Source organism: Pagrus major, chromosome 17, assembly GCF_040436345.1.
Source record: "Pagrus major chromosome 17, Pma_NU_1.0".
Classification (NCBI taxonomy): domain Eukaryota; kingdom Metazoa; phylum Chordata; class Actinopteri; order Spariformes; family Sparidae; genus Pagrus; species Pagrus major.
In genome coordinates this window covers 18,369,054-18,392,372 of record NC_133231.1, presented here as the reverse complement: position 1 = coordinate 18,392,372, position 23,319 = coordinate 18,369,054, and the positions used below count along the sequence as shown (strand labels likewise).

At 41.4% G+C, this 23,319-nt stretch overlaps 4 protein-coding genes across 5 annotated transcripts; 1 reads left to right on the top strand and 3 right to left on the bottom strand.

Moving 5' to 3' along the window:
- Positions 1-4,197: 4,197 nt before the first annotated feature.
- Positions 4,198-6,521, bottom strand: LOC141011983 (protein S100-Z-like). Its single transcript, XM_073485354.1, has 3 exons — positions 6,437-6,521; positions 4,597-4,752; positions 4,198-4,469 (listed from the first exon to the last, which is right to left on the bottom strand). The coding sequence occupies exons 2-3, from the start codon at positions 4,732-4,734 to the stop codon at positions 4,311-4,313; spliced, it is 297 nt and encodes a 98-aa protein (XP_073341455.1). The 5' UTR covers positions 4,735-4,752; positions 6,437-6,521; the 3' UTR covers positions 4,198-4,310.
- A 1,778-nt stretch (positions 6,522-8,299) lies between these two features.
- Positions 8,300-10,687, bottom strand: krtcap2 (keratinocyte associated protein 2). Its single transcript, XM_073486000.1, has 5 exons — positions 10,581-10,687; positions 9,644-9,798; positions 9,321-9,384; positions 8,941-9,007; positions 8,300-8,823 (listed from the first exon to the last, which is right to left on the bottom strand). Exons 1-5 carry the CDS (start codon positions 10,582-10,584, stop codon positions 8,703-8,705), a joined length of 411 nt encoding a protein of 136 aa, XP_073342101.1. The 5' UTR covers positions 10,585-10,687; the 3' UTR covers positions 8,300-8,702.
- A 315-nt stretch (positions 10,688-11,002) lies between these two features.
- tmem107l (transmembrane protein 107 like) lies at positions 11,003-13,352 on the bottom strand. 2 transcript variants are annotated; one of them, XM_073485998.1, is made up of 5 exons: positions 12,947-13,352; positions 12,558-12,625; positions 12,381-12,481; positions 11,846-11,942; positions 11,003-11,536 (listed from the first exon to the last, which is right to left on the bottom strand). In XM_073485998.1, the coding sequence occupies exons 1-5, from the start codon at positions 13,031-13,033 to the stop codon at positions 11,467-11,469; spliced, it is 423 nt and encodes a 140-aa protein (XP_073342099.1). In that variant the 5' UTR covers positions 13,034-13,352; the 3' UTR covers positions 11,003-11,466. The 2 variants fall into 2 exon arrangements, with proteins under 2 accessions (XP_073342099.1, XP_073342100.1); XM_073485999.1 differs by lacking the exon at positions 11,846-11,942 and adding an exon at positions 11,673-11,769.
- Positions 13,353-15,036: 1,684 nt separating this feature from the next.
- On the top strand, positions 15,037-22,516 carry trim46a (tripartite motif containing 46a). The gene is made up of 11 exons (XM_073486001.1): positions 15,037-15,295; positions 15,854-16,004; positions 17,137-17,335; positions 17,419-17,565; positions 17,651-17,746; positions 18,106-18,359; positions 18,761-18,882; positions 18,975-19,304; positions 20,075-20,304; positions 20,423-20,490; positions 21,695-22,516. The coding sequence occupies exons 1-11, from the start codon at positions 15,043-15,045 to the stop codon at positions 22,140-22,142; spliced, it is 2,298 nt and encodes a 765-aa protein (XP_073342102.1). The 5' UTR covers positions 15,037-15,042; the 3' UTR covers positions 22,143-22,516.
- Positions 22,517-23,319: the final 803 nt, after the last annotated feature.

The window sequence follows — 23,319 nt, the reverse complement described above, 5'->3', positions numbered from 1 at the left end:
ATTAAACACTTTAATGTGTGAGTATATCTATGAATGTTGTACTTTAGTTCAACTGAGCTGAATAAAATCAGCAGCAGTTAAAAACCTGCTGGATCTGAGTCTAAAACAACAACACCATGAACGCTCTTTGCTGTGTGTTTGAACATGTTTGACTCTGACGTAAGTCTCTCCGATTCATCCTGCTCAACTCTTATGTAACTCAACCTCCATTTTCCATTCATCTGTTCCATGGCAGCAGAAAGGCAGCATTTTCTTCTTCTCTTCCCGTCTCTTGCCCCCTGCCAAGTCCCTTTTTATAGGTCAGTTCAAACTATCCAGCGCCAGCCTGCCTTCACTTTGGCCCTATTACTTTCACTTATTGAATACTATCAGATTCTCCTCGCAGGGGAGGAAATGAAAAAAGAGACGGAGGATCATGTGGCTTTAATTACAAAAAAAAAAGTTCATCTTTCCGCACTCTGCTGGCTGAGGTATGAGTTACAGTTTCACTGCTGGAGAGGTTGTGTACCTCTGCAGTGGTAAGTCTGCACCATGAACATGAACACTGTACAAGAAGAGGGCACTTATTAAATAGAAATAGCTCTGAACTCCCTACTTAATATTAACATTCAGTCTTTAGAACAAATGTTTTAAAGACAGGTTTTTTAAGATACAGTATGTATATGATACAGTATTTAATGTAATTCATAACAAGCTGCTGTGGCTGTTTTATGTTACTAATCAACACAAAGGTGAGCCACCACTAGTCCTTGTGAAAAAAAGCAAGTCAGGTTTATTTTTATTGCTTTACAGGGGCAGATAAATACATTAAAAATTAGATTTGACTTTTTTTTAATTTACAGTTGCTTTTAAAAGACAATAAAAACAAAGCAAAAATGTGCAAATAGATAGTTACTGTCAAGTTAAAAAGAAAGTCATGTGTTGATGTATAAACAATATTTTTTTAAGCTATCATTGGTATGGTACAGTAGACAAAACATGATAAAGTGTCCTCTAATGGCGGCTTTCTGCACACTGGTGCCCCACTGCATACAACTGGTGCCCTTTATATTTGTTTTGCCCCTCAAACATCCTGAGTCTGCACTGGAGCTGACAGATTTAGCAGACCTCAGGTATTTAGAAAGCTTGTTCCACAGGTGGGGAGAGTAGAAACAAAAAGCTGCTTCACCTCGCTTGGTTTTGATGCAGGGAACAGCGAGTAAAAGAACTGCAAAAAGAAAAAGGCGCTAGTCCAAACCACTTTACTTTACACTATGAAAGTACAGTGTCTTTCCTCACTCCTCACTCAGTGTCAGAACTGCAGAGAAGCAGGTAGAAGAGTCCTGGGTGAACCGCTACACTGTCTAAATAGTTTTAAAGAGTTTTATGACATCTAGTGGTGGATTGAAGACAACACATGACCTCCTGCTTAAAGGCCCAAAATACCAAGTTTCTGTGTTATCTCTATGTTCAGTACTTGCTAAAAGCTGACATGTGAACAGAGTTATTTTAAGCAAATTTAGTTGTTAGTATCTTTTTTATTCTGAAAGTCTCAGCGGTCTTATTGTGGCATCAAAACCACTTTTCATTCCAAAATCTGATCTGATGATATCCTAATGTAATCATACTAGTATACCTTCTGTTTTTCAGATGATTAACTTGTGACAGCTCTCTTTTTAGGCTTTAGCAGTGTGTCGATAGCCTTGAACTGGGATTTCCCCTGATTTCTACCTCTTATTTGTACAGGAGGAAATGCTCCGTCAGCTGATCTGTGGGGTTCTCCTATTCCATTATCCTGCATGAGTTCCTTGGTTATTGATTTAGTTGCTTGAGGTGTCCTCTGAATATCTGTGGAAACAACACACAACTGCCCATTTGTTTAATCTTACCTTGCAACCCCAACACACATTTTGCACTGCATCTCTGCATGATAGCGTACAGTATATTTATTTACTCATGAGGAAACCAATATGGTGGATGCACAGACTCATAGCTATACAGCAGGGACCAATGAGCTATCTACATTTCTGTATCTATTTGACAAAATATGTAAAGTTACATACATGCCTATAGTATAAATGCCCATGTATGTCTCACACCTATATGTTTATAGATGTGACGTACCTATAAGTCACCATAATATCATAATTATCATATAGCTGATAGCAAATGAGAGAACCATCTTGCTTCCTTCTCATCTCCGTTGAGAGCTGCACATGTGTAGTACTGATCGAGCAGGGAGCAAAAGCGCCAATTAAAATACATTTATAGTTGAAAGAGAGACATGACAGTAATGTTAATTAACTTGCTAACACTCAATATATGTATCTTGTGTTTAGAGTGTATAGAGAAACTCACACTGAAAAAAACATGAATGCTTTTATTCATTTAGATCAGAGGTTAGTGCCGCCCCTCACCTTACAACTGACATGAGTATCACTTTTTTTTTAATTCAACTTTTACGTGTAATGTTATATTTTATTATTTTAACTATTCATTTTATTGCAATTGGTGTCCATTAGTCTCTAAACCTTTTTTTGTTTTCTTAATATACCATGTTCTTTCAATTACTTGTAAAGCATTTTTAATTTTATTTTGATTTGTTTGAAAGGTGCAATATAAGTAAAGTTTGATTGGTTCATTGATACAGCAACAGAAAATCCTAATCCTATCCTATCCTAATAAATATATCTAAATTATATGAATGTATGACTTTATTTCAAGCCAAAAATTAAAACAACATAATAAAAACAAACAAAACAAAAGTAACAGTGTCCGAAAAGGAGTAGGTAGAAGTAACACACCAGAACACCAGGTTTTTTTTCTCACTTGCCTCAGGGCTTCCATACTTTTCTAACTATTACAAGTCAACATATCTGCTTATCTTCTACATATCTTCTATATATCTTCTACAGCATTAAAGGGATGTTTTATTCTCCTCATCCATGCATTTTAGGGTGTTTAGGTGTTTTTGTGTCCTCCTTTCATAGCAAGCATTCCTTAATGCTTCCTCTTTGTTGGCAAGTATCCCAAGACTCAGGCTGAAAAGATAAAGAAGGCTTTTGCAATCATTCCTTAAACATTAGAAACCCAGAGTCATTGGCTGTCTTTTAATATCTGCCTTGTATCTCACATGTTGGGTCTATGGGTCTTGAATGGGTCTCTATGTACTCAGGATTTATTAGTGGCCCACCACCTGCTCTGCAGTGTGCCATGTCTTTTGACTGCACTTTAACCTTCATTTCAATACATATGGAGTATCTTTTCTGTCGACATCTATTAAATTCCTTATCTGGTCGGTGCATGTGGTGTTAAAGCGTAACTCCACCAATTTTACACATTAAAGTGTGTTTACAGGTCAGGAGTACTACTGCATGTGTGATAATAGTAGTATAAAGGCTTTTGTGGCTCCAGAGGAAGCTGCATGTTATCTGATTCACATTTTGATGTGTTGAAATTGGTGGAGTTACCCTTTAAGCCCTTCAGGGATGTTCATACTTGGAATAAAAAAAAAAGCCAGTTCCACTTGAGTTAGATAACAGAAGAATGGGGAGGATGAAAACACAGAAGAATGAGAAATGTGTTATTTAAACTGGAGGAACGCCATGAGAGAAATACAACCGTCTCCAAAAACCATAAAACCTTCACGCCCACCAAATCTTGGGCACACTTACAGGCATCTTTGTTTTGCATAACTCTAACCCCTAACTCATGAACTCATGACAAACAGGCATGTGTGCTGCAGGCAAGTTCAGGCCTCATCTGATACAAGCACATTCCCATATTGAACCACTTACATGATATAAAAACTGCTGCCTGAACCGAACATTCAAGGCATCACTAGAAATAAATGGCACAAAGCGTATAACACTACAACCCTGATCCTAAAAATGTTGGGACGGTGTGTAAAATATGAATTAAAACAGAATATACTATCACCTGTTAACAGTTAACCTGCTTACCAGTAGAGTGCTCCTACCAGGTGTTTTTACAGGTATTTTTCCTACAAAAATCTATGAAGCTGATGCGGTCAAACATTTAATTTATTGCCTTTGTACTGTTTTCAATTGAGTATGTGTCAAAAAGGACATTATGTTTTAGACAGCGATCCAACTGTTTTGAAATCAGGGACCAGGAGGACGGCTTCCTCTAAAATTGGAAAAGTAAAGAACATTCGTACCCGTACTTAAAGAGTAATCACACAAACACAAGATGAAATCTGGTCAAAGGTAGTTTTTACTTATGAATCTGGCACATATTTGTGCTACAAACACTCAAAAAAAAAAAAAAAAAACCCCATCAACATCATCATTTTTCGAAATATCTGCCCATCACTTCTTGCGCGGCTTTTGCTGGAGCATATAGCATTTGTCACAGGCCAATGAGAGGCCGGCAACAAGGGGAAGAAACTCTTCAAAACTCAACTTATCATCTTTGTTGGTGTCCAAATCTTTCATGATGCATTCCACAGTTTTGGGGTTCTTCTGGGTCTGAAAAAGCACGAGAGCAAGTTCAGGGTTCAATGCTTAAGTAAAAGCAACAAGTTAGATATGTGTAGATTGATCAGATGTATACACTGACGAGGTTAGATTTGATAGAAGACAAGAGGATTCTTACTTTCAGGAATGTGGGTAACTCAGTCTCGACTAGCTTTTTTAATTCCTTCTTGCTTAAGTGCTTTCCATCTCCATCTTCATCGGCATACTTGTGGAAGAGGACGATCAGGCTCTCCATGCACTTTTCCAACTCACTCATGGCTGCAGAAAGCAAGTACTGAAAGGAGGAAGCAAGGGTATAAATTTCACAGGAAATACACACTTGGACTTAAACTTATCACTAGAACAGCGGTCCAAGTTCATGTGCAGAATAATATTTACCATACAGATAAGTACGAAGAGTCAGAGTGATGCTCTGCTGTTTCATCTACCGAACAATCTATCTGCAGCTGCACCACTTACAACACCAAAACAGCCTACTTTATATATCTGCATACAAGTTAACTGTGAAATGGAAGTTCCTACTAATGTTTTACTTCTACTTCTGTAAAATGTGTAACTTAAATATTTATTGAACTACTGACATCGGGGCATTACCACATCAAGTTAAAGCAAAATGATGTAGAAAGTGGCATTTTGTGCGATTTGGAGCCCCCCACAGTTTCTGAGTGCAACACCACCGTCGTAAAATACAAATCCCAGGTCTGTAACAATTTGTCAGATGTAATGTAGGCGCTAACTACAAACATGTATGTAACGCTGTGATCCTGCCCTCTCACTGAAGTTACATAGTGCAGGAACAAGTGATAGGGGGGCGGAGTGGCTGTGACAGAGACACCATTCACTTTTTGACGAGACACTGTACCATCAAAATGATTATTTGAAGGTAAAAAAGTTACATCATGTGGCTTTAACCACATGCATAAGCATTTACTCAAGTACAATTTGGGGTACATGAACTTATTCAAAAGTCCAAAAGTGCCCTCTTGGATAGCCCTGTGGTAGATACAACATGATAAATGCCCTCTTGGGTGCATTTCCAGTGCCCTTTTTATTGTTTTCGCTCTTGCCCCTCAAACATCCTGAGTCTGCCACCGGATATATTGTAGACTTTATTGATCCCTTGGTGAAATTCACGAGCTATTCGGCAGAATAGGCCTATGTGGGGAAAATGGACCACACCTTTACACTAATGTACTGTAATGTACATATAAATGCATCAATAATAATAAGAACAAAAGGATGTGTATTATTGTGAAATGGAAAATTCTGCATAATGGGTACCTTGAAGCTTGGCAGGTTAAGTTTACATTTTGATGCTAATACTATTGTACTTTTTGTACTCTGCACTTTTACTTGTTGTATAGCCACTTAATCTTAGGTGAAAGATCTGAGCAGGCTGCTTCTTCCATCCACCACAGAGCCTGCCTCATCCAAAACCAACATAGTGTTAAATCAGGGTGTGTGGGTGTTGGTTTTTTTGGCACTCAGAGCAAATTCTTTGGCTATTAAAACATTTTTTGGCACATAAACTAAAATCCTTATCTCATTGCTCCCACTCCTTCCGCCTTTCCCTCCCATTTGCTCCCCTAAGAGTTTTAAAAAACGAGATCTACAGAAGCTAAAGACAAAGGACACTGAGAATGGAAGGAAAAGATAACAGAGGACCAGCCCCTACTTGCCTGAAGTGGAAAGTCGTGCGTAATGCGCCAACAACGCCCGAGCCCACCTCAGAAAAACGGTCGAACACAGACTTAAAACTTAACTGAGAAAAAAAAGCAGCTTTTACATGTAGCCTACACTCCTCAAACTACATCCAGCAGCTGAGATGAACAGTCTTCTTTTTCAGTCTTCACAATAATTTATCAGTTTATCTTTATAAACTCGCGCAGCTTCGAAAAGAACGCGAGACAACAGAAGAAACAGAGAAGTACGCGTAAAAATAACTCTAATGAACTTACCAGGACACAAAGATGCAGAAAGTGTGGTTGGTGATGATCTGTGAAGAGTGCAGGGGCTCACCCTGAAGTTTATTCAAGAATTTATAGTCTAGCCAGGCGACGCCCAATAAGATGGGAGGGAGAGGGAGGGGTAGAGAGACACAAGCACAGAGGAGAGAGAGAGAGAGAGAGAGGGAGAGCGCAAATAACGTGGAAAAAGCCATGCGCAATGCCATCCCTGCCCATGTTTATCCACCGCAAGAGATACAGAGATGAACCCATATACTGTAGCTTTCACAAGAGACACTTTCCCTTCATACCAGGATACATGTTCAAAGATGTTTCCTGTACAGTTTTAACATGATGTCATCTCTAGACAGGAGTGCCAAGATCCAGTCTATGTGTGATGAAAAAAAGCTGCTCAGATCTCTTCTAATATGAATCATGATCAAATTTCAAAGTGGCAACAGCGCAGAAAAATGACTCAAGCAGTCAAAGCCAAGCAGTCAAGCCTGGGCCTATACTCCTGAGTCAGGATCTTCAAGCAGCATGTTGGGATTTTCAGGCCCGTTGCTTCTTCTACATGTGTTTCATGTGGATGGATTTTACAAAAGACCACAACAATTGATCCAATCATATGAAATTGACTGAACACTTTGATTAAAACAAGGTAGACAGTGCGATATTAAAGCCTGTATTTATCTAAGGAAGTTTCACTCTGTCAGGAACACCCTGTTCACACTGACACAGTCACAGCTGGAAGCTGTCCAATATAACCACTGTGTGGGCTGCTGAGCAGCTCCAGCAGAACTGTTGCTCAACGGCACCTCAGTGATTTCATCTTCTGGCCCAGGTTTTAAAAGGTGTGACCCACTCATTGCCCGACAAAAACAAAACAGAAAACAATACATTTTTTTGACATGACAATCCATGTCCACCCCAAAGAGCTTCACTCAGACAAGTATGACCAACAATCACCCAGCCTTCTTTGAAACAATGCTGTCACCTCCATGTTACTTCTGTGCTCACATTGTCAGTTGATCTTGAAAGCTCACTACATGGCTGTAGCCTCTTTAAACAACAGCTTTCAACATCATTAAAATATGAACTTTTTTTTTTTAGACTAAAGAATTATGCTCCGTGCATTACAATCAGACATTTCAGATATACAGCAGGGTCAAAAAGTCTGAGACCACATGTCAAAATACTGCAATTTTGCATTTGTTTTGAATGTAATACTATTTTGTTAAATTACAAATAATAACATGACTAACAAGTTGAACTTTTTTTAAAAAGGCCATGAATTTCAGAATATCTTTGGTATGTCCCCCTTTTGCTTTAATGACAGCATGACCTCGACCTGGCACGGACTCAAGTTGGTGCAAAACCTAAAGTAGGATAAACACCTCAGAGCTTTGCAAGAACCACCTGAAGACCGAAAAAGACCAAGGAGTTCTGATTGACATCGATCCACAACTCCATTAAACATCTATAGGGGCACTCAAAGACTGGGAACGCCAAGCATTCTCTGACATCACGAGAAGCTTAGTGGATCACAGTCATATCCTGCTGGGAAACCATGAGTCATGATGTTTTGCACAAACTTGTGGAATCCACACCTGCATGCTGTCATTACAGCAGAGGGGGGCATACCAAACACTAAGATAATACAAAATTCATGACTTTTCACTCGAATTGTTAAGCTGATATTATCATTTGTAATCAAAACAACATTATTACATTGGAAACATCTTCTATCCTTCCTCTGCCTCGTCCTGAGCAGTTGTCCGTCACCTCGAGACTTTAACACAACACCTACCTGGACAAAGAGACCGATGTTTGCGTACTGAATAAGAATGTTTTACAGAATAAACACATCACACATTCTTAGTCTTTTACAAAGTTTAATTACAAAATGAATTAAACAAAAAAGCAACTTAATGTGCTGCTGAATACACAAATAATACACAGGGATGAATGAATCTCTTCGCAACCAGCGTAAAACGAGTGCTTAGGTTATCAGTGGAATGTTTTTTATGGCCTTACAAATTACCAGGGACATTTCTCTTTTCAAATAATGTCATTGTAATGATTACAAACTTGTAGTCATTGAAGTGATCATCACTTTTCATGAATAATCCTAAACAATTTTTTTGAAAGCTTGTGAAAAAAAGCAATGGTTACGGATTTTTTTTTACAAAAGTAGCAACTACCATGTTGCTGTGGCCATGAGCACCTGGGTAATATTGACTGATTAACTGGATGCAAGTGGGATCCAACAGATTAATTAGTTCTTCCTTTTGCCTTTGCTGGCAGCCTTGGCTGGCGTGACTGCAGGAACAGCAGCTTGGTAGAGAGCGGCAGATACTTTGTTGATGTAGTACAGTGCGAAGAGGGAGAATATCAGGCTGGAACAGAAAGAAAAAAAAAAAAAAAGAGTACAAATTATAAAATATAATACAATTAGAGACTACTCTGTTGCATGAACCTGAAATAGGAATTTGTAATCTGCAGAGGTCACATACCATGTGGTGACACAGACTCGGTGTACCAGACCAGAGGCAAACAGCGACAGGCACAGGCACAACAGAACTGGAAGTCGAGAGAATGAATAATATAAGTGAGAAACAGAACCTGGTTGATATATCGAAGCACCAATATTATGGGTTAATCCCAGATAAAGAGTATATATTGTTTGAATATTGAATCAATTGTGTATTGAAAAGAGTAACTTCTACTAGGAAAGGCTGACATGGTGATGTTCAGATATGCTTCAATGATCAAGAGTGCTGATGTTTCAGTGTAAGCTGAGCTGATGCTTGAGTGTTAGATGAGCTGATGCTTGACTCAGCGAATTATAGATCAAACTACTAAAGAGTTTGATTTCAGTGCTGTGACCACTTACTCTCTGGGAATATCTTGGCTTGGAATCCCTTCCCAAAGATCAGGTTTTCCAGATTATTAAATGCCTGCAAATAAAGTTAAGGTGGAAAACTCCTCAGTGGTGTTTGTACATTTGCATGTACACAAGAAAAAAATTTACTCAAAGAAATCTGAAAATGAGACGCAACATTTTGCTGGAGACATGTAAACTAAAGACATCAGCACTGGATGTTCATTGTCAAAAAGCTGTTTTCAGCAATGCATGACATACTGAAGAATCTTGTAGTTTAATGATTAGCGATGTGAACTAAAAGAGGTCAATGCACATCGTCACAAATAGGATACAGTGAGGGAGCAGATGAAGAGGACTGAGCCCAGGAAACCTCCCAGGATGGTGAGCCACTCAGTAGATCCCAGCTGCTTACTGAACATCTGCATCCCAGCAAATACCAGCACTGACAGCAGACTGGACAGCACTAGAGAGGTGCCTGTGTTTACCGCTACAAGGCAAAGAAAATCAGCTTTATTGTATGAAGCCTTTCAAACACAGATGCAATTCAACGTCCTTCACAGACGAGAAGTGAAACTAAGGCTAGTCTTTACACACATGGAAGAGTATGGTGCAGCAATACAACTCGAAAGCATTCAGCTGTAAGTAAACTGATGTGAGTTTTCATCTGATTGACCTCATCAGAAATAAAGACATTTATTAAAAACACTTGCGATACAGGATGTAGACTGCAGATGGATAACATGTACTGTAAAATCTGTTACAGCTTACACTAAGAAGGACAGAGTTTAAACCTACGAGATTTGACTTAAATGTCAAAAGACTGATTGTGTAAGCAAGTTAAGGAAATACTTTCTGCTGCATAGCATCATCATTTCAATTGAAAATATAGTCAAGTTATGAATATTACTATCTAAAAAGTCCAGTTTAAACACCGAGCTCTTTATGAGGTAACGCCACGTCAGTGTTCGTTCATAAACGTTTCCGACAAATCGCTGTTAGCTTTCAGCTAAACAACCCACGTTAACAGCAAAAATATCCGGCTAATGTAATGAAACTCATACACAGTTGAACCAAACACTGTATACCCTTCCTGTTTAATCACAGTGCAGAGAGAAAAAAGTGACTACTGGTCACTAAAAGTTATCTATTTCTCAACGTTAGCCTTAGCTAGCTAGCTTGACCATAGAAGCTAATATCTTGCAATATCTATGCAAACACAGCCTTGCTTGCTAATATTCTTGAATGATAAATTATTCTTGCAATACATACCCATGATTCAGTGTTAAATTGGAGTCCTAATGATGAAGAAGAGGTGAATTAGGTTTAACTTCGTTGAGACAGCTATTTGTCCCAGCTGTAGGAACTAAAATTCTCACTACCCGGTCCAGATGACAGGTGGGACCAGTGGGCGGAGTCATTAATGGCGGAAGAGAGCGACAGACCTTTTTTTCTTTTTGTCTATAATAGTTCAATAATTCTTAATTCTAATATAACATATGTACTATTTTTGCCTCTGACATAACAATTTTGTACCCCATTTTTATTCATGTCTGTAGAGCCATGGTGACTATGCTTTCTGTGCTTTACAAAGAGCCTGTGCACAAACTAAAAAGCTCCAAGATTCAAATGCTTGAATGGACATTGGATGAAGAACCTGGTTAAAAATATTGATGAAAGGTTTCAGAGCAAGAAAAATAGACAACCACTGACTGTTTAATAAAAGATTTTGTACAAAATGTATTTGGGATTACAATTACATTCACATAATTTCCATGGAAGTTTGACAGACTGACAGAGAACTGAAAACCACATCAGTATTTACTGACAAATTAGCACTTTCTCTAGACAAGAAAGCTACAACTGATATTCTGGCATATATCCTTTCTAAATTAACCACTCTGTACAAAAGTGAACATAATGACACATGCCTTTTCTGCATCTATTTCATTCAAAAAATATAAAAATATATATACAAATTTTAAAAACCATTACAGATATTTTATTTTTATATTCCTTTGATGTTTGCTGGTGCAGTGTTTACACATTCAGTTAAACACTGTTTTTCAGTTCATTATTCTGTACATCAGTAATGAAACACATGAGACAGATACCCACATCCACGCTTATTTGTAGAGTTTCACATGAGGACTGTCTTTCATAATGGCTTCTTCTTCAGTCCAAAAACAGCTATAAACAGAAGAATCTCCACAAAAGCAGGTAGCACACTAGGGGGACAGACAGACAGAGAGAGATGCAGGGAGAATCATTTAAAACAGAGCCACAGTACTAACATGCATTAAGATTATATCACTTTGCTCTCCGAAAGCTAAAACATGCATGCACACATAGAAACACACCAACCTGCAGATGGCAAAAATAACCCAATATGTCCAGCATTCCCACTTCTCAAAAACAAAGAAAGACAAGGATACTGATGCGCTGCAGTGAACAGCCAGCGCTGGATGTAATATCTGTCAGGGAAATAACACTATTTGAAAAATAGACATGAAGTAGCCTACTATATATCCACTAACCTGCAAATAGCAAGGATCCACCAGTAGATGTCACACTCCCACTGCTCAAAAAGAAAGAAAAGTAGAGCCACTGAGGCACTGGCATGGACTCCTGTAGCTATAGTAGACAAAGAGGCGAATGTACGAGAGTTTGGAGTCATGGAATTGTAACTGAAGACTAGAATGACTTTTTACCATCACGTATCTCTTTTATACTTTGAGACATTTAGAGGGCTTCTCGAGAGTTATATTATTTAACACCACTTTCCTGGCTTATGTTGTGGATCAATTTCAGGCCAAAATAAAATCCTACCTCCCATTCTTTATCCAGGAGGCAGATGTCATTGCACTTGCTGCTCTGATCTCATGCCTTTTTTTTTTTTTTTTGTGGAAGATTCTTTCCCAAGGATTATATTTTTGGCATATTTGCCTTTATCAGACAGTTGGTGGTAAAGGGTAAAGAGACAGGGAACGAAGAGGGTGATTGATATCCAACAAAAGTCTTAGATATCAATCATCATTAATGAATGACCAACGGTATTGGCATGAAGGATACAAAGAAGACCTTGGCTGCAGTTGAACATGGAAACTCCTGAGAAGAACCCAGCCAGCTCTATAGCAAACAGACCGAGGGTGACCGCCAGAGCCACCACCAACCTGAAGCAAAGAGAGACATATTAGAGGGTGTGTCAATTTGTTTTACATTGTGTGTGTATGTAAAATGTTTTCTTACTTTCTGTCTTCATCTTCATACTGCTCTTGCGTGAAATCCAGAGGCAAGCAAGCCCTCACGTTGTTTTCCTGTGACACAAACATTTCAATCTGATCAGCATGAAACATACAAAAAGTCTTGAGAAATGTGATGAATTGTTGTTTTTTTGGTTTGGTTTATTTTGCTCAATACGGTGTATGATTTCTAAAACAACTGTACAGACACATAATACACTTTTAACCAATATACTTAAACACATTACTGAAAGAAAACAGGACAGGAAGAAAAACTTATATTACCTGCTCCAAGATACAGTCGATATAGACATAGGCTGACACAACACTGTGTATTGTTATCATACAACTTTATCTTAAAAACGCACTTAATCTTAATTTATCTGTGTTACTTACCCTCGACCAAAAGATGGTGATAACGATAACAAGGTGGGCTATGATGGTCAGGAACCGCGCAGGGACAAGGCTGCCGACAGCCGACATATTAGCGACGATTTACTTAATCAAACAACGCGCAAATAGCGTTGGACTAGCGAAAAACGTTTTTTTACTGCAACTTAAAATGAGCCTGGCAGCTAACGTTAGCTAAGCTAAACTAGTGTTCGTTAGCGTATTTTGCTCGCTCAGCACTTAGCTGCAGTCCGGTAACCAAGCTAACTTTAGCCTAGGCTAACATTAACAAAACTGCTCGACGGGAACATATCGCAACTTCAATTAATTTTTATTATTAGCCACTACAAACCATGGATCTATAGATCCATGCTACAAACACACCCAACCACGCAAACTACGCTCATGTCGTTGTGCCGTAAGGCGGTTGCTACAACAACCGACAACACCAGCTTGAAGCCGGTGCATTCAAAATTCCACCCCGGTTAAACAACAACCTCTTTACGAAGGTTCCGGACACGGACACTAATTAAGAGAGGACAGTTCGTGTTTCTCCTACACAACACTGCCACCCAACGGCAACACGGAAACTGGGCCACAAACAATCTGGCATATAGACAATTGAACGTCTTAAAAAAAACAAGCAAGAGGCTTATTTTGAGAAGCTGAGCTGCTGCTTTTCACAGCACATTTTAGTCACCATGCATCCACTGTTATCAGACTATCATAGTGAGATCGTAAAGGATGCTTAAATGCGGGAATATACAACATATTAAAATAAATTAGCTATTGCTGTAACACACTAACCAATTTTAAAAAAAATAACGTGAATCGCTCCTTGGGCTATGCGGCTGTTATATATCCTAAACCAGACCCCTCCAACCTCCCCTCCCTCCCTCCCTCCCATCCTCTTTCTACAACGACCCGACTCGCTGCCTCGACACAGACAGCACATAACCGGAGTGTGCGCAACAGCACACAGCAAGCACAGAAACCAGCCGACAGCAAATAACGGTTCGCCAGTCAAGGCCCAGGGTCTCCTTTCTACCTGCCTTTGGTTTCCCCCCCATTAAAAAAAAGGGTTTTATTAGTATCACAGGGACGCCGGCATCGTGGAGGAGACATGGCAGAAGCGGAGTTACAAACCTTTACCTCTATCATGGACGCCTTGGTTCGCATTAGTGTGAGTGTGACGCTTATTTTATTACGCTATTTATTTCAACCACGTGTGCTAATGTGAAACCTTTATGTCATTATCATCTTTTATCCCCCCCACCTTCATATTTATCCACACATGTCAGCCTTATTTCCTCTCGATGTATCTGAATGCAGAGGCTGAAGGAATGTGAGGCATTAATTTCCTTTAAAAAATATATATATATATATTTTTTTTCTCCATCGGCTGAATCGCAGAGAGGTTTTCGGCAAAGCTCTATCACGGTCGGTGGAAACATAAACGCAAGGCCACAAATAGCCCGGCATATACACACAATCCTAACGTTGTAGCAGCAGATGAAGCAGTGTATGTCTGATGCTTTAATCTGAGATGTTGGCTAACAGTAGCTTCAAATTCCTGCTTTGCAAAGGCCGCATGCGATGAGAAGGCAGAGGTGATGCGCGTTGTCATAGAAACGGGATGCTGCGTTTAGTGGCTGCATCAACTGGGCCTCCACAACCAGTAAGACAAACTGAGCAGGAACCCAACTGAGAGCTATGTTTATTTTATTGATTTGACATGTTCCCCTCCCTCTTGGAGGTGTCAGCCACATCATTGTATCCTGTGCCAGAGCATGCTAAGCTAATGCTACGTCTGCCTTTCTCATGCCAGAGACTGGCTAACACCTGAAGTCAGAGAAAGCCATTTTTCCACCATGTTTGCCCCTCTTTGTGCTCTCTATATCCCACACCAGCCTACGTAACCAGTGTCTGCCGCAGCTCCCCTTCTCGCTCTCGACTCCTACACATCTTATATACATTTTTTTCAGGTCACAGGAGGTGCAGAATGTAAAGCGCAGTGGATTCTTTATATTCTAGTGATTCAGACTTAATCGAATCAGACTCCTCATATAGTTCTCCTCCTCTCCTCTCCTCTCCAGTCCAACATGAAGAGCATGGAGCAGGAGCTGCATTGCCCGGTGTGTGATGAGATGGTGAAGCAGCCCATCCTGCTGCCGTGCCAGCACAGTGTGTGTCTGCTGTGCGCGGCCGAGGTGTTGGTTCAAAGAGGTTATCCTCCTCCGGACCTCCCTCCAGAGCCCAACTCACCGGCCTCCACGCCCAACACTCGCTCCCCGCGTCAGACCAGAAGACCCGCACCCCGGACCCCTGACCGCCTGGAACGGGTCCTCAGAACAGGTGGATGAAGGATGTGGAGATTATGTGTGTGTTTGGTTCGACTGGTGGGAAATTAACTTGATGATCTCAGCATGAAGCCGCCTAAAAAGTGACATCATCATTTTAAAAATGCAAAGATGATGGTGTGATGGTGACGCCACTGTCCTGTTAGCATCCTAGTTTCATAGGTGATGTAGCTGACACATCAGTATCCTGCTGGGCATCCAGAGCTTTATGCAGTCATGTCATGATTTATTAAGGTGCATGTAGAGCAAAGGCCACAGAGGCAGAGACAGGCAAGGAGGCAGAAAAAGGCAGAAAGCATCTGTCGAGCAGGTGTTTTCAGAGTGTGTGTGTAAGCTGTGAACTAACCTTTATTTATCACTGTGCTCTATAAATATGTGAGGGACAGACAAGAGTTCTGCTTTTTACCTTTTCACTACAGTCTTATTAAATGTCTCCACGACCCCATACAAATATTCCATTCTACAAACACTCACTTTGTCCTCCTCTGTATCTCTATCCATGCGTCTTTCTCCTGCTTCTCCTCTCCTGTACACACCTGCGTCCTTGTCCCAGTGTGCGGGACATATCCAGGGCGGAGGCGGAAGGATGCGGCCCTTCCCCCCATGTTGTTCCCATGTCCTTCCTGTCAGGAGGAAGTGGAGCTCGGAGAGAAAGGCCTGACGGACTGCCTTCGCAACCTGACGCTGGAGCGGATTGTGGAGAGGTATGCACATGCACAAACACCACAGATACAGTATACAGGTGTCGCCAGAGCTAAATGCTGCTGTCCTAAACATGATAATGATGATGTCACATCATCAGTAAGTAATTCATGGTTATAGAAAAGAATCCCTTTAACCAATCCTGCAGGCAATGAAGAAAGGCAGCAAATGAAGGGCTTAGTCAATACTGCTGTACAGATGAGACAGGAAATCATTTGCTGGAAGGAGTTTCAATGATGAATCTTTCCTTTACTCCTGATCCAAGGCTAAGCCTGAGAGCAGATTGCAGGGACAGCCTAAAAAACTGCAGTGTGCTGCACAACAACAACATGTGGCAAAATGGTTTTGCCAAAGTTTCGCGGAGGAAGTTTGGAGTGGAGTACTTCTCGTCCTCCTTTTAACGTTAATCATCCTCTTCTCTTATCAGTTCAAATAGCAAAGATCAAAGGGAGAGCAGCCGCTTTTGAAAAAAGAAAAGTGCTCTGAGATGAGGAGAGAGAGTTATGGGGAGAGGCAGTTTCCCAGTTTCACACGCAGCAGTTTGATGAGTGCAGCTGCTCCCTCCCCAGGCAGTGGTTGTGTTGGTCAGGAAAGTGTGACGGTGCATGTTTTACTGCGCAGGATGCACTAACAAGGCAGCTGCTGGTGATGTATCCAGGTCAGGCAGTTACAGTTAGACTCTTAACTACTGAAAAGAGAGCAGGTCAAACTCAGATGAGCTCAAGCTCTCTTTTAATACGTCGAAAGGCCCAGTGTGTAGGATTTATGGGCAGAAATGTAATGTAATATTCACGATTATGCTTTCATTAGTGTATGATCACCCGAAAATACGAATCATTGTATTTTTCGTCACCTTTGAATGAGCCTTTTATACCTACAGAGGGAGCGGGTCACTGTGTTGCACAGGCAGGCATCTTTCTACAAACACTGGCTCCAGAGAGGGCCTTTCACATTTTTTGTATTTTTAGAGGCCACCATTGGACAGTTTGAGATGAGTTCACTTAGTTACAATCAACATCCTCACCACTAGATGGCGCTAAATCCTACACAATGGACCTTTGAAGGACGCTGTCTTTTCAGCTGCAGAATTCCTTTAGGCCGGCTCTTATCTCCCTCTCCCCGTCTTCCCTTTAGGTACAGGCACACAGTGAGTCTGGGCAGCGTAGCCATCATGTGTGGTTTCTGTAAGCCTCCTCAGTCTCTGGAGGCCAGTAAGGGCTGCGCTGACTGCAAGTCCAACTTCTGCAACGAGTGTTTCAAACTCTACCACCCCTGGGGAACCCCTCGAGCTCAGCATGAACACATTCTGCCTACGAACAACTTTCGGCCAAAGGTTTGCCTGTTGTTGTGTTTTGAGCATCAAACAGTGGCTTCTCTTCTATTGTCGTTGTGCCTTAATCCTCCTTTGTGCTCTAGGTCCTAACTTGCACAGAGCACGAGCAGGAGAGACTGCAGTGGTACTGCCGTAACTGCCAGAGGTTGCTGTGCCCACTTTGTAAACTCCGTCGTGTCCACCACGGACACAAAGTGTTGCCTATTGCACAGGCCTACCAGGCCCTCAAGGTGAGTTTGTGTGCGGTCTGTTTCTACTATGTTAAGACCTTATACTAGCAGCCCTGAGATGTCAACTTTTGTTTTGGTCTTACAGGACAAGGTCACCAAGGAAATGAACTTCATCCTGGCCAACCAGGAGACAATACAGAATCAGATCTGTCAGCTGGAAGATGCCATCAAGCAGATGGAGGTGAACTATCTTTCCTCTGTTTTGTACTTGCTCTCCTCTGAGTCATCCTCTGAGGCTTTGCTGTTTTTTTTGCTGAGTTCAATGGAACATGTGACTTGACACCAATCAAAAAACACGCTGTGGATTAGCAGAAACTACCTTTTTTTTGGTGCTTTTATACAATATGAATCCATCCCCAGTCTATCCAGCCAATTCACTTTAACTACAGCTGCATCTGAATGGGCAGATAGTATTAGTGGGCCCTCTAGAGGCCTGTCACTCTAGTGTAATGACACACTTCTGTGTTGGCAAAAGCTAAGACAATGTTTCTGTGTTTCTTATTCGTTATCTGCCCACTCGTTGTGGTCCCCTCTCTCCAGGCGAACAGCGCAGTGGCCCTGCATCATCTGACCCACTGCATCCGAGAGCTGGGAGCGGCCGTAGCCGAGCGTCAGGGGGCTCTGACTCTGGCCCTGGAGGGATCCCGCAGCAGGAGGGAGGAGGCCCTGTCCGCCCAGGTGTCAGAGAGACGAGGCCTGCTGGAGCACGCGGGCCTGATGGCCTACACACAGGAGCTGCTGAAGGAGACGGATGCACCCTGCTTCGTTCAGGCTGCCAGAGTCACTCACAACAGGTAACACACTTCACTTTTTCAGCTGAATCGTAAACTTAGATTTGGCTTTCTGACACCTCTTTGTCTCTGCAACAATTAATTGATTTAATCAGCTATGAAATTAATTGCAAACTATTTTGATAGATTCCAGCTTCTTAAATGTGAATATTTTCTGGTTTCTTTACTCTACTATGACAGTAACCGGAATATCTTTGAGTGTTGGACAAAACGAGACATTTGAGGAAGTCGTCTTGGCCTTTTGGGAACACTGACTGACAATTTTCTTTACCATTTTCTGATTTTCTAGACTAAACAACTAACCAATCAATCGATAATTACTTAATCGTTAGTTGCAGCCCTACATTTCTTTCTTTTGTTGAATGTTCTGACTTGAAATGTTCTGTGTGTTTCTCCCCCTGCAGGCTGGTGAAGGCCATAGAACACCTCCAGTGTTTCACTCTCTCTGCTGATCCCTCCTTCAGACATTTTCACCTAGAAGCAACCAAAGAAGTCAAGTCAATCCAAGGGTTGGAGTTCATACGTGGTAGGCACTTTTGCTTTTCTGATATGATCCGTGTAAAAGCGAAAGGGCTCTTTATGAAGGCAAATTAAAGGAACCTCCATCTCTCTCCACAGCCCCTCTGGCTCCAGTCATCGACACTCAGAAGACACTCGCGTACGACCAGCTGTTTTTGTGCTGGCGCCTCCCTCAGGACTCGGCCCCAGCTTGGCATTTCTCCGTTGAATACCAGCGACGGGCAGGTGGAGCTGCAGCCACGTGGGGCGGCGTCAGGTCCCCGAATGCTGCAACAGCGTGGCTGCGTCTGGATGAAGTGAGAGGGACCAGCGCTGTGGTCGATCGGCTGCAGATAGACAGTGTGTATGTGCTCCGGGTGAGAGGCTGCAACAAGGCCGGCTTTGGAGAGTACAGTGAAGAAGTTTACCTCCACACTCCACCAGCACCCGGTATTGATTTTTTAATTTTTTACATTTCATTCACTATGAATAGCTCATTAACTTTTTTTCTTTGTTTCCAATGCAGTTTAACTGAATTCATGACTTTATAAGAAAGAACTAAAAATAAAAAGTAGAATAAATAATCCTGCTCAAAACTTTTTACTCAAAATGTTTTTGCATTGGTAAAAATTCATTACTTTAAGTTGGATATTTGTCGAATATTGTCATTTTTCAGTTCAATTACTAATCTTGATATTTCTTTTCTCTCCATCCCTTCATTTCCCCTTTTCCACTTTTTTATTTTTTATCTTAGCTTCTGCACCAAACCTTCCTTTTTCTGTTATGCATTCCACTTTCATCCCAGTCAGACTTTCTCTGCTTCTGTCTTTCTTGCTCCAGGTCTGTCCTGCATTTAAAATAAATCATCTTTGTTCCTTTATATTATTTCTTTTGCCGTCATTCATTCACATAAAATCATTCAAACAAAGTTATATTATCTGATCAGTTGTAACAAAATGCAGATAGACTGAATGTGACCTTTGCTCTGTTTCTGGTAAAGCCACTTCTTCCTACTTTTCCTCTTGAATACACCTTTTGTTTGTTGATCTTCTTGAGCTCTTCCTTCATTATGTGTTCAGACTTGCTGTAGCCTGACTGTCCCAGCTTCGGGATCTAACCCCTCCTCCCTCCTGCCTCCTTTCCGTTACCTTCCTCGCCACCTCTCCCCCTCTTTACCCCTCCTTTCCCTCCTGGTATGCCTCCTTTTTCCGTCCTCTCAGTGTTGAGTTTCTCCTTGGACTCACGCTGGGGGTTGCACGCTGACCGGCTGGCTTTGGGTAAAGGCCAAACGTACGCCCGCAGCGTGCCAGGCCTCTCCCTCCTGCAGGCTGCTGACCGCACACTCACGTCCTGCCACCTGACCTCTGACCTGCTGGTGGCGGACGTGGCTGTCACTCAGGGTAAACACTACTGGGCGTGCTCTGTGGAGCCTGGCTCCTACCTGGTAAAGGTGAGAGGGATGGATATTGATCCATCGGTTTGTTTCGCATGTATCAGGTTGACCTTACATCCTGACTCAGAATGGATGTGACTAAAGCTTTCTATCTGTCTGACTCTCTCTCCTGCAGGTGGGAGTAGGGCAGGAGACTAAGCTACAAGAATGGTTTCATCTCCCTCAGGACATGGCCAGCCCTCGGTAACTAAATCTTACTCTCTTAAATGTACACTTCAGGTGAATTATCACCCACAAGACTGCTTCAAAGACCAGTTTTTGTTTCTTATGATGACAAATATAATGCCCAATTGCAGATATGAATAATATTTTAACTCTGTCACATTGATTGATAGAGCACGTGATGATATTCACACCCACCTAAACAGAAGGTTCGGAGCCATGCCAGACTTGTTCCTTTCTACATACTTAAAGCAGCATTAATCGGTTCTTCACTGATCATCTGGCCACTCGGGGCAGTGGAACAACCTGTAAACACAACATTGACAAAAGCATTAGTACAGCTTTGGAGTATGTAGGACTAGTGAATAGTATGTGCTATTAGTGCATCCTATTCAGTAAAAAATACACCTTATTCTTTAAAGATCCTGCGTGTAGGATTTAGTGTCATCTTGCTCTGAAGTTGCAGATTGCAACCAGCTGAACAGCCCTCACCTCATTCTCCCTTCTAAGCGTGTAGGAGTGGCCACTAAAAATGTAAAAAAAAAACCTGGAAAGGGGGTAGGCATAAGTCCATCAGTCTGACACTTTATGTAATGACCTACTATTACATAACTAAATTACAAGACAGCATGACTGGAAACCTAGTCATATTCTACATCTCAGAATGCTCAGTTAACAGCACAAGCTCAGCTTATCAAATAGATAACTGATATTACTGGAGCATTCAAAACAACTCGATTTGAGCACAGCGTACCTCATGAGAAAGCTCCACCTCCAAGTGACTTCAAATGAGTGTTGAGTGGCTTTCACTGCTGTTGTTTTAGGTGTGTCATGACTGCATGTTCTCTACAGTCACATTTGTGCACATGCATAGTCTTCACACACTAAACTTGCATACGACACTGTAAATGTAAAATGATCTAAAAGTATGTAGTGAGTGCACGGTACAGTCAGGATGAGGGGACGGACTCTGACCTTTCTCTGATAATATTATCACTGTGCTACTTTGTTTTTAGCTTTCAAAACTTATGTAAAATAAAAATGTTATCATAGTTGAGCTTGAAGGTGAGCATTGCAAGTATAGTGTTTCACATCCTCAGGTTGTACTGTATTTAAGTAAAGCAATGTATTGTGAATTTTAAAACATAAAACAGACATTTTCCTCCTTTGCTGTGTTTTTCCTGTATACGTCCTCATTTTTCTCCTTCCCTCTGCCTCCCCTCAGGTGCGACCCAGACAGCGGCCATGACAGCGGGGCGGAGGATGGCCAGGACTCCCCTCCCTTCTACTTCCTCACAATGGGCATGGGCAAGATCCTGCTTCCTCAAGGACATGGCCACAGTCAGAGCCAGGCAGAAAGCCACAGCCAGGGAGGAGTCCACTCCCACAGTAGCAGCCATAGCAACATGCCTCACGCTCACACTGCTCCTTTGCCGCCCCGACTAGGAGTGTGTCTGGACTGTGACAAAGGACGTATCACCTTCTGTGATGCCCATTCGTTGCGGATCCTGTGGGAGGGACATGTGGATTGCTCAGCTCCGGTGTGTCCGGCCTTCTGCTTCATCGGCGGAGGGGCCCTGCAGCTGCAGGACCTCGTGGCCAATAGGAGCATTGAGGAGCTGCCGCCACGGAGGGTAACTATCCAGACACGTGCAACAAATCTCAGCAAATAAAGTGTGGTGAGACGGCAGTTCACTTAGTGTTCAAAGTTACTCCCATGTCTATAGAGTCAAAGGTGGTTTATATTCACCAGTAATGTGAGTTGATAATTAATTGCCTTGATCCTGTTGACTTTAATACTTGATTGAACTGTAACTGCGAAGTCTGGTTACGTTTTTCCTTTAAAATGTGATTCTTGAGATCTGACTTGTTTTGCATTTGCACTTGGCCTGAAAATATTGAATCTCTTTTGGCTTCGTTTATTTCATATTTTTCCTGCTTTCTTTCTCCTCGATTTTGCACTGCTCCTATTGACTTTGTGGCTGAAGTGATTTTTAGACTATGCAGAATTCTGTTGTGAGGGTGAGCTAAACTACAGAAGCCCTAAACGCTCATGGGTCAAACATATTATTTCCTTTGTTTCCCCGTGGTAAAAAGTCAAATTTGATTTGTTTTCTCAGGATCACAAGTTATTTATTTCACTGTCAAGGAAAAACAAACAGTGTTTTCCCGAGATAATGAGATCATTTTCTTGAGATCTCAAGGAAGCACACTTATGTCATTATCACGAGATAACAAATCGTGTTTTCCCAAGATAATGATATAATTTATCATGAGTATACGACTTTCAGATTCATAAGAGTGGACCGTTACATACACACTTTTCTGTGGGGTGGGTTTTGGGAGTTTCAAAGCAAACCACATGATTTTTTGCCATTAGTAATGGGTACTCCTTACTTTGACACTTTCAGCTTAAATCAGTTGCTACACATGTAGGCATGCTGGCATGACACTGCTGATGTAATAAGAGGGAACAACCTTTTGTTTTCTTGTGATAACGGATTAATTTATCTCATTATCTCAGGATAACAAAGCTCATTTTCTCAAGAGCTCAAGAAAATTATATTGTTATCTTGGGAAAACAACAATTGCTATCCCCTGATAATGACATAAATAACTTGTGTTATAATGAGAAAACAAATAAAATTCAACTTGTTTTCACGGGGAAACGCAGGAGATAATACGTACGATGCATGATCTTTTAGGGCTTCCGTACTAAACACCTCTACAACAGGTTAAAAAAATCTGTTCGCAGTGTAAGAAAAATCTCCCCTCCCTTTACACTTGTCTTAATTTGTCCCAGAATGATCGGACAACAAGCGTTGCATGCAAGTGTAACTAGGATTCATA